The 10,929-nt window shown below is 45.1% G+C and overlaps 1 protein-coding gene across 1 annotated transcript in view; it reads right to left on the bottom strand.

Annotated features, from left to right (window-relative positions):
• Positions 1-10,929, bottom strand: part of ADAMTSL3 (ADAMTS like 3) — a 173,645-nt gene that overhangs the window by 59,382 nt on the left and 103,334 nt on the right. The window contains exons 10-14 of the mRNA XM_015593473.2: positions 7,606-7,744; positions 6,482-6,532; positions 5,670-5,874; positions 2,829-2,976; positions 1,160-1,244 (exon numbers count right to left, since the gene is read on the bottom strand). Coding sequence (XP_015448959.1) covers positions 1,160-1,244; positions 2,829-2,976; positions 5,670-5,874; positions 6,482-6,532; positions 7,606-7,744 — 628 coding nt within the window. The remainder of the gene's footprint in view (positions 1-1,159; positions 1,245-2,828; positions 2,977-5,669; positions 5,875-6,481; positions 6,533-7,605; positions 7,745-10,929) is intronic.

Raw genomic sequence — 10,929 nt, 5'->3', positions numbered from 1 at the left:
AAGGGAGGGAGGAAACTATAAACTTCACACTAGGCAGCCAAGGACAGGCCAGAAACTGCCAGCAGGGTGCATTATACGGAGAAATTGCCCAGAGACCACAGAGGGGGGGTGGGGTGGGAGGTGGCCACTCGGGCCAGCAAACAGGTACCGTGGGCTCCGTCCTCCATGCTGGGGACAAAGGAGTGGCATCTTGCAGGAGGAGACAGCATATTAGCTTCACTCCGTGAACAAGCAGAGGAAGACACCAGAGGTCAGAAGGGGCTGGCAAAAAATGCAGGGCTGGAACGAATCAGGGACCTGACTCAGCCGTAACTTACATAGTGCTGCCCTTCCCCAGTGTGTAAAATATACAGTATCTCAGACCTTGAAAGGGACAGAGGTGAGCGGCAGCTTGCGTTGGGCAAGGACAGCCAACAGGTCAGTGTGGCCGCAGCACTTTGTCCAAGGCAAAGTGAGGACAAGGTTGGGGACAGGGCTAGAAGCCAGGCAGGGAAATACCCTGCTCCATCTGGCTGGCCGGTGACCGATTGTGACTCTCTGGGTGATGGGGGAACATCGGGCTAATTCTGAACGCTGGAGAGAACCAGATCGGTGGCCCAGCTAGCCCACTCTGGTGCTGCGCAGAGGGTGGGTTTGTGAGGGCCAACTGGAAATTCAAAGACTGCTGTAGGTGCTGGTTCTAGGCTCCAAAAACCAACAGCCCTGTGTTCTTTCCACTGCCTGACACCACAGCAGCTCTGTGACTTCTCCTCGTAATCCCTTGAGCCACCTGGTACGTGTCAACTTCACTGGTTGTGTAGACCCCCAACTTAACCACGGAAGGGCTGGTTCCCTGTATCCTCCTGGGATGGTCCTTGGTCTAATCATGTGTGTTAACCTAGATCCAGGAATTCTCCCCAAACTCTTAACTGTAACAGACCACTGGGTCTGCCTTGAGTTAGATGATGTCATTCTTTTGGGTGCTTCTCACAGATACTGCCAAAGCAGGACTGCCGCATTGTGAAATAAAGAATTCTAGCCAGCTCAGGCTCTCTAGAGTCGGTAAATCCGGGTCATTTGGATTTGAAAGGTATCGCTGTGCTCCAATGAGTACAAAAATTACATATGTCATGTCAACTAGCTATGCCCTGATCGCCCCCATATAAGGCCCTGGACTTACGTTGGTTCTTCTGTTGCCATTCTGGTCTCTTCTAGTTCTTGTGCTTGTTTCAGCCAAGGTAATTTAGCTTCCACTGGACCTTTTTCTAAGAAAAAAGGGACACAAACAACAAGCTTAATTACTGTTAATCATTAAGGAGCTGGATACAAGATTCTTCGTCGAAGATTTTTGTCAACAAAGAGGTCATGTTTCTCAGATGTGGGCTGAGTCCTTTGGCATGGTACATTAAGTGGCTTCTGGATTGAACCAAAAATTTCTCTTGTGTACTTTCTTGAATGAACACATTATCGAAAGGCTCCCACAGCACAGTTGAATATATTCTCCAAGTTAACATAAAATGCTTTTTGTAAATCAATACCAACCTCTTGTTGGCATATTGAAGTTCTTACTTCAACTGTATCGGCATGCTTTCCTTTGCCATAAATTCTTTTTGCCCACTGAATAAAGCATTTAAGGGAGAAAAGCAAGTGAGAGAAGGGTTTAAAACACTGGGAGGCAGAGAGTCTGTGCTTTGCTTGACTCCAACTCTCCCTGTTGCTCTGATGGTTGTGGAAGAGAGTGTCCATCACAGGGACCTACCCGGCAAGCTGGTGCCCTTCCCGTCCTCCTAAGACATGAAGGAAGAAACAATCTAGTCGTAAACTGAGAAAAAGTAATCTGGGGCTGCTTCAGGGAAATCACAGGCACGAACGAAATGACTATGGAAACACATCGAGTGCAGAAGGAAAGAGAAAAACTTCACCAGTGAAGGTACGTCTTCGGGCTCTGCACTTTGCATGGCAACTTGTGAGCTTTCTGGAGGACAGACGTCACCAAATAAACACTTGTTGGCTCCTTGGCACTGACAGGTGGGAATAATCTTTCTCCCATTGCCACAGAGGAACCACGTGTCATTCGGGTTGGCAATACCTCACTAATGTACATGGAAATACGTCATCACGGCTAGAGAGGAAGGAACTTCTTACCCGTGGATGCTACCCATTCTGGCTCATTCACATGGAACAAATGGGAACTACGAAAGACATCCTAAATGTATCCACAGATCTAGACTGGGGACTGAAAGGGTTCATTCGCTCCATGGCAGGCAGTGGACACCTGACAAAGACGATAGTGTCCCTCCCTCATGAAGCTCACACTCCCGTGGAAGAAATGTATAAAACACTAGGGAACCGAGAAGAATGGGAAGCATGGGGGCATTTTCCTGTTTCTCTTTCTCTTCCTTCCCTTCCTTTTCTTTCCCCTCACCCTTTTCCTCCTTTTTCTTCAAGGTGGAGGGGGCATCAAATTATTTTACATCCACCAAGAAATGTTAGTATAAGCCTAGACAGAAAAGAACCACTCTCGCTGGACTGAATCAACAAGGCTCTGTTTTCCCTCCAGATCAATTCATCCCAGAGGTCCATCTTCTGCATCTAGGTGGATGGGTCTCCTGTAATCTGCCAGGAAGACCATGTTTATAAGACACTTAGTAGGTTGAAATATAAATGGCGCAATATTGGAAGAAGAGCTGGAAAACACCACCTGATTTAACTTTAACCACAAGCCCACCTTTTCTAATGTACATGGAAATACGTCATCACGGCTAGAGAAGAAGGAACTTCTTACCCGTGGATGCTACCCACTCTGGCTCATTCACATGGAACAAATTTAACTTTAACCACAAACTCACCTTTCGGTTTATAACACGGGATGGGAATGATACACTCTTCTTTGATGTGGAGCTTCAGTTGTGGGTTGCAGCCGCCAACGTGCTGTCCACGATGGTTGATACACAGCACGACCCGGTAACGCAGCCCTCGGCCACAAGTCACTGTGCACTTCAAGGAGGACAAGAGAAGCCAGTGAAAGTCTTGCTCACCAAGAGATCCACAAAGGTAACAAAGTCTCATGCAAAGGAAGAGCCGCTGACCTACATGAATATTAAACACAAAAGATGAGGTCACAGTGCAAGGAAAAAGTCGAAATGCCTGGAAATCTTTCTGCTCGGACATTTTTCAAATTTGAATAAAAATCGACACGACATTATTCAAAACAGTTCATGAGGATGAAAGAAACTTTTCTAAAATATCAATAAAAAAATCAAATTTGGATGAACCACGCTGGAGGATTACCTTCCTCTTCTGTCTGTAGAAATCCATCTTGCCAAACTACTGTGATGTGAAGAGGCTACCGAAGAATGTTCAGCCAAAAGTAAAAAGCAAACAAACAAACAAACAAACAAAAAACTCTAGACATTATCAAGCAATTAAAACTAATAAAAACGTTATGCTATTTTTTTTCCTGAATTTTTATGAAGTCCGTGCTGTATTTTGTTCTTGCTTATAAATGGAGTATTGTCATGTGACATCTAGCATGTCTCTTCAACTTAGCTACATGTGTTTGTGTGTAGTTTTTTTAATTAGACTTGATTTTTTAGGTTTTTAGGTTTACAGGATAATTGAGCAGAGAAGACAGAGTTTCCACATGTCCCCTCGCCCCGTACACAGCTCTCCCTGTTAGTAACATCTGGCTTGAGTGTGGTGAGGTCGTTACAATCCATGAACCAACACTAACGCGGCAGCATCGACTTAAGTCCAGAGATCACATCTGGGTTGTTGTCAGCTTCCAAACATCTGTCATTTCTTGCCATTTCTTTTCTCATTCTAAATGAACATTCATTCAGATACCCAACATTTGCGTTTTGCATTCTTTTATCTTAAAGAGTCACCTCCAATATGTATAAACTTGAAGCCCCACCAATCAACTCCTGAGAGGAGCTGAGAGTCCTAGTGCATCTGTGACAGAACAGCCACTGTCCTGCAGATGTGACGTCCCTAATCCTCCCCACATACCTGCATGTCAGTAGCACCATTCCCACTTAACGGGTGAGCAGATAGAAAGCCCACCACCTAAGAACCTTGCTCGAGGCTGTTTTGCTCTCACTTCATAAAGCACAAAGATTCTTTCCTGAGTCCATGATGCCGTCTGCATTGTCAAAGGCAAGATTTAGAGGACACAGGCCTTTTCCAGCATACCTGTGTCTCCAGGAAAGGCCGGATATCAGGTAACCTCTCTGATTCCATCAGGTCACTCATGACTACTACGCAAATAGTGCAAAAATTGAGTGATATCTAAGATTAGACCCTATGTCTCGGAAACTGATTCACCTACCCCAAATTTATCCATTCGAAATGCATGGAATCTTGGGGGGGGGTGGGTATGTTGGCTGAGAAAGAAAATGATATGACTATAAGATATAACTCTACTAGAACTGGCCATTCCTAAAGACTCTCATTTCCTACAAGACTACTGTCCCCTCTCCGAAAAGCTGCACGCTCACCCCAAAGACGGCCATCAGCGTTCACGTATCCAGAACTCCTCTTTGGAGCTAAACAGATCCGTAATGATAGCGAATCTCGAATGAATTTAATTTTGGAAAAAAAAAAGAAAAGTATGAAGTGACAAGGAAGTAAACAAGATGAGGTGGTTAACGGCCCTCTGTTTTGATGTCGTAAGTGGACACAGTCATGATATCGATGGGTCAGGGGTGGTATGACGGCTTTAATGCCAAAACAAAACATATGGGCAAAGCTTAGAAGAGCTGAAAACATGCTCGGCAGGTTGTAAAGTAATGTCGATTTTCGACCACAGGTCATGGCGTGATTTTTGGCATATAACTCAGGAGTTCAAAGAATGGAATGACTTTGCTCTAATAAAATCCTTCCGCCTCGGTCTACTTATTTACATGAACAAGCTTTCCTAATGTGTACATGCAAAACAAAACAAGAAATCCACAGTAAAATTAAGAATAAAATTACGGCTGAACCCACATCCTATTCTAGTAATGAACTATTTTTTTAAGCCCTATTCATCTTCTAGACTCATTTCAGATGAAAATCTACTTTCTGTGTGGAATCATGATTTACCAAAGTTTGAAATATATTTATGTTGTCTTGATTGTGTACTAAAATTAAATATAACTTCATCCAGGGGAACATTAATATTTAGAGCCTTATGACCAAAGGAATTTCAAACAATTCTAACCACTGCACATTTTCTTAGAGAAAAGCAGAATAATGTAAGCAATGAAAGACTTTAAAGCATAAAAGCGCATTATATGAGGACAAATTTCTGTGAAGGAAGTGTATTGAAAATGTGAGTCCAATGGGGAAAAAACACAAAATATCCAAATTCTTTAGGAAGAGCTTGTTCGTACGTTTTTTAAATGAAAGATGGCAACATGGCATTTCATCCTCCTGGACACCTTTTTTAAAAATGCTGTAACACATTATTTTAAATGTCAGCATTCATAACATATTAGAAATGACCTTTTTGATGTTCTTTTCATTTAAACTTGTGATTAAAAAAAAAAAAAAACGTTTTTAGGTGTCAACCTAAATATATATGAAGAGATATGTAATTTTCCAAGCATCTCTTTGGGGGCATGTGAACAAAAAAAGAACCAACGACATAGCAAATACTCATTACGGTCTGAGCCGTAATTAACAGCGCCCTGTGGGTCCCATCTCACCTGAGACCAGTCCATGGCGATCCACTTGGGGCAGTCGAAGAGATTGCACGCCTGCATGACCTTGGGCTTGGGCGCGTACATGCACTTCCACTCCTCCACCTGCAGGATCTCCCCGTGCATGGACTCCTCCACGCACACGAAGCTCCGCCTCTGCATGCCGCCTCCACAGGACGCCGAGCACGCCGTCCAGGGATTATGTTCCCAGCTCAAAAGCAAATAAATAAAAGCACGTTATTCATTTGTGGCTGGTGGGTTTGTTTCCAGCTCACAAGAAGGATCACAGAGGTGGCCGAGCTCAAGGAGCCTGGGGCATGGAAATGAAGACTGCAGTCTTCACGGCCATAAGCCAGCTCCGGGCGCAGGTGTGTAACGCCCTCGTCACCTTCCACGGAGCCACTGTGAGAACCAAATTATTTAAAATGCAGAGTGTGAAAGCAGCTTTAAGCTGTCTCTAAACTATAAAACACCGAAGGCCAGTATTTCTAGAGAATCACAGAAACTCAAAGTCAGAAAGGACCTCACGAGTCATCTAGGTGGGAAAAGGGGTCCAAATTTCTGATCACTTGCGATGCTTGAGCTCCCTCCTGGGCACCCCTCGCCCAAGACCTTCTCGACACCCCCGGTGTCGGCAAACATTGCTCTTGGAGGCAGCCTACCCCACCTAATGATTACGGGGCTGAAGTCTATTCTGCCTTAGCTCTCTCTTTAAAGGGTCTGCCATCCATCCTCCTACATTTTAACTACTGCGACACATCCTACAGTCCCTTGCAAACGACTTGGAGTAAATTACGAAAAGTAAAGGCATCACTCACCGAGGAAGAGGCTGGAAGTGGTCATAGGGCATGATCTCTTTGAATCCATCACTACAAATGAAATCGTTGTGACACAATCATTTCTAAATCAACGAGCACATCTATTAATTTGACTAGTATAGATGTGACATCCCAAAACACAGATCTCTTTCAAATGGAAAACTATGCAAAGTGCTATGAACAATTCACCCAAAATTCAGCCACCATCTCCTTAATTTCCAGAAACATCTCTGACATATACCATCCCCAGTTTGATAACGAAAATATAGGAAAGGCAACCAGCGGCACACGTTAATCAAACGGAAAAGGTTCTCTTAATTTAGTTCACTCTCTTCATTCCTCTTATTCACCTAAAAAGGTTATTATTTTGGTAAAATATATGAATGATATGAACACTGTCATATAGGTAGGACCTTCAGAAAAGCATTTTATTTCACAGACTCCGTCCTTTGAAAAGGTCTCTATTAATAATCATGGGACTACAGGAAATGGGCAGTTCAGTGACAGGAAATGAAACCCACTGAGAATGCTTCCTTCTCCACTTGCACACCTCCACGAGAGCCAACCAGACGGGATCTGGGCGATTCTGGGACTAAATACTGTGTCATTATTTTAAAATCCTCTAGCAAAGCCAGGAAACCTCCCCAGGCACTCCAAGTCAGCAGGTACTACATCATGCAACAGGGGGGTTCATGCACTGCCTTTACGCTCTGGTGTGAAAACTTGTGACTTCCTTGCACAACGCATAGCTATCCTGAATTTAATGTGAACGCTCCGGGAGTCCAAACGTGGTCATGGGTGACCTGACGGAAAAGCTAACAAGGCGAGTTCAAGATATTCGGGAACTGGCCCCATGGCGCCTGGAGGAAGAGATCTTTAATACCACAGATGCTGGAGATGCTCAGAGAGGTTCACTAGAAAGGGTTAAATAGGGCGGAAACACAGCCCACAACAAGAGAGAGCTTGGAGGCGAGGAGCCTAACTCCCACCGACCACGGTTAGCGACGCCGACGCCGGTACCCGCCACCGGTGCTGTGGAAGGGGTCGCTCGGCAAGGAGCGATGGGTGTCGGCTGCAGCCGATCTGTCTCTCCCGAGAACGAGGAGCGCGGGCAGTGGTGCTACCTGGAGGGGCAGGGGTCCATGCTGCACTCCCTCAGCTTGGGCTTCGGCTTCACGTTCTCGGGGTAGTAGTGGCAGTAGTGGTCGGGGACCACCCTCTTCAGGCGGATATCCACACACTCGGCCGAATTGAGCTGATAACCTGACGCGGGAGAAAGGAGATGGCTGAGTGTGGCACCTGCTTCGGTTTCACCTGGCAACGTTATCCCTCGTCACGCACGTTTTTAAAAATTATTCTTCTTTAAGAAACGGGGCGGTTCTCAACCCTGGCTGTATAACTCAACCGCTCGGGGATTTTTAATGTACATCGATGCCCAGATCCCCTCGCAGTCCGATGAACTCAGAAACCGGGTGGCTGGATCCAGGGATCGGTTTTGTTGTTGTTTTTTAAGGTTCTCGGGCTCTTCTACGATGACTAAAAGATTGCCAACGACTACTTGAACTGATTACGGTGGTCTCGGAACTTATAACGAAGAAGTTATACTAGAGAGCCCTTTGAAAAACGCTTGGACCTTTGTGCAGAAGGTTAGTTATTCTGTGTCCTGACTTCGTTGTCACATCTTGCTGTCGTCACAGCACCCAGAGACCTACTTAATGTTTACATGCCCACATAACGTTGTTTTGTGTGTATATCTGTTTTAACCAAAAAACTGACCCTGTCTTTTAAATCTTGGTCTGTTTTCTACTTTTCTGACTCAAGATTGCATTTTTGAGAGCCACTCTGCTCTGGGCTGTTGCTTCTTGTCTGCTGCGTAGTATTCCACTGCTTGCTGAAACCACAGTTCGCTGTTTGGCTGTTCTGGGTACTTCCAACACCAATTAACTTCTATAACTGGGGATTAAGCACTGTCTATACAGGGAAGTACAGAATCCATTCCCCTGTGTCTCCCTCTGCCTCACAGGCCTTTGAAGGGCAAGAAATGAAGACTTATTCCTAGCTCTATTAAATTCAGTTTGTACCGACTCTATGGAAAATGAGCATTCTACATGGATGAGCGCTATAAATTAAAAAAAAACAAACAAACTCACAAAGGGACACTTCCATTTCCTGAAAGAGCTGATTCCAGGTTTGCTGTCACCACAGAAATGCCACGTTAAGTTTTTCTCTTTTTTTTAAGGTCATTTTTCAAAACCAGAATGAGCTCTTCAGGGGGGTGGGGGGGAAGCCCAACGTTGAGTTCTCAGTCTCAGCCAATCGGTCTAAAGATCTAAAAATACACTAAAAGGCCTGATTGCCGCGAGGAATCTGATTTTACAAACCACTAGACAGTTTTCTACAAGTCATGGCTTGGATGGAAGCTGAGCATAGAAGGACAGACCGGTATGTATTATAAAAAGCGAGGGCGAAACCACAGGAACGAAAATCCAAATGGAGTCAATAAAATGTCACTCAGGTGCCAATCTCTGCCAGGAAGCCCACAATCTCAGATGGCAACGGCAAGCTGGTGCTTTCTCCAGACTGACCGCAAGGGTCCCACACAGATGATTTCAGACGAGACCAGGAAAATCCATCCGAGTGCCTTGGAGACCGGCAAGCTAATTTTCTCTATTATCCAAAAAAAAAAAAAACCTGCAAAATGCCATTTACACAAATCATGTAGATTTGATGACTAATATAATTAAATTTTCATAACACTTTCTTTGTGGCTTTTATATGCGTGTTTTCATCCCCCACAAACAAAATCGGAATGAGATTATAGCTCCTGGAATCAAAGAAAATTCTCTCTTCTAAATGGAAACATACTTCTGGAAGGAGATGCGGCACATCCGGGGGTTTATAATTTGAGGAGAGACAGTTAATTTTCCTCCTTAATTTTGGGGCAGTAGAGATAACTAAAAGGGAAAGAAATAAGGCAGGCTGCCTTCCTGTATCGTGAACAAAGTCTGCCAGTGTGCGGAAAAGCGCGGGCTGTAGGGGGACCCCCCCAAAAGCAGCCTCAAGTTCCCTTCACGTTCTCACGACCACTGCTGTCTTCGGTGCATGGTCTCACTGATAGGTGCTCCCATTTGCGGGGCCAGCCAGACCATCTGTGTGACCTTGGGTGCTCAAGGAAGAGACAGATCTACTCTCCTCTCAAGAATGTCACCAACCGAACTGAGCTGAATCCCATTATAAACACCCCTCCCACAGGGCAGATTCTCTTTTATCTTATGAGTCCAAATGGGAATGTCTTTCTGAAGAACTGCATGTGAGAGCCAAGGGATAAGTTAAAAAGAAAGAGATGTTTGTTTTTCTGCTGAGTAAGGATTCAAAAAAAAAGCCTCACCCTCTTGGAGGTTATAATTTGGGGTCCATGAAAGACTCATCTTCCCTGAAGCCGTGGCCCGCATGGGTCTAAGGAAGCGCGTGGGGTTGTGCTTCCGGATATAAAATACACATGAAGAAATCCACGGGTATGTCTCACTCACTCTAAGCCAGGTATGGATCTCATAACTTATCACGACAATGCTAGGATCAGGGACAGCCAAGAGTCATTTTTGACAAAATCAGGTTTAGATTCTGACATGGCAGATGATCCCCGAGTGCCCACTAATCGCCAGGCACTGTCCTGTGCTCCTTGACACAGTTCCTCATCTTGTTCCCCAACAATGCCACAAGGGGGATCATTCTATTTGACCCATGAGGAGACGAAGGCTCAAGAGGCTCAGAGACACCTTAGAGCGAATTTATGGCAAATCCAAAAAGGGGATCGAGACCCTCTGACTCCAACTCTACTGCTATTCCACGGTGCCGCGTGGCTTCTGGATGTGGACACTGGCGTGCAAAGTCTGGAGAGCTGGATTGGCCAAAGAGCTGAGGTCCGGGTTCAGAGAGATTCGTTGGCTCTACCCAGATCTCAACTCCAAGCCGTGTTTTACCTCGATCAACTTTAAGAGAGGGCCAATATTTTTAAAAATTCCCCTTAGAGCCTGCTGCAAAGTCAGCGACTCCAAGATCCGAAGGCGTGCTTGCCTCAGGACGATGCTTATGGTGTTCGATAAAACACGTTTCCCCCTCAGTTGGAACCGAGCGTCAATTGAGAGACGGTGAGAGCTGGCAGGGACCTTAAGATGATCCACCCCACTGTTTAGTTTCCATCGTGATTATTTTCGTGATCGTATTCTGGTTATGGAAAGAAATATCAGTTGCCCATCTAAGGTAGTAAGAGGATTTTTGTAAACGTGTTTAATTAAATTTTTAAAAGGTCCGCTTCAAGGAAAAAGTTCAAGTCAATAAGAGTGCAAGGGTAACACAGATATGGCACAAATAGTGGAGGGAGTGTGGCGACAGATGATACACAAAGATGCTGCTCTACGGAGAGATGGCTCTTCTGATCGGGTGCACCG

Source organism: Pteropus alecto, unplaced genomic scaffold (assembly GCF_000325575.1).
Source record: "Pteropus alecto unplaced genomic scaffold, ASM32557v1 scaffold60, whole genome shotgun sequence".
NCBI classification, from domain to species: Eukaryota; Metazoa; Chordata; class Mammalia; order Chiroptera; family Pteropodidae; genus Pteropus; species Pteropus alecto.
This window is presented reverse-complemented; position numbering and strand designations above follow the sequence as displayed.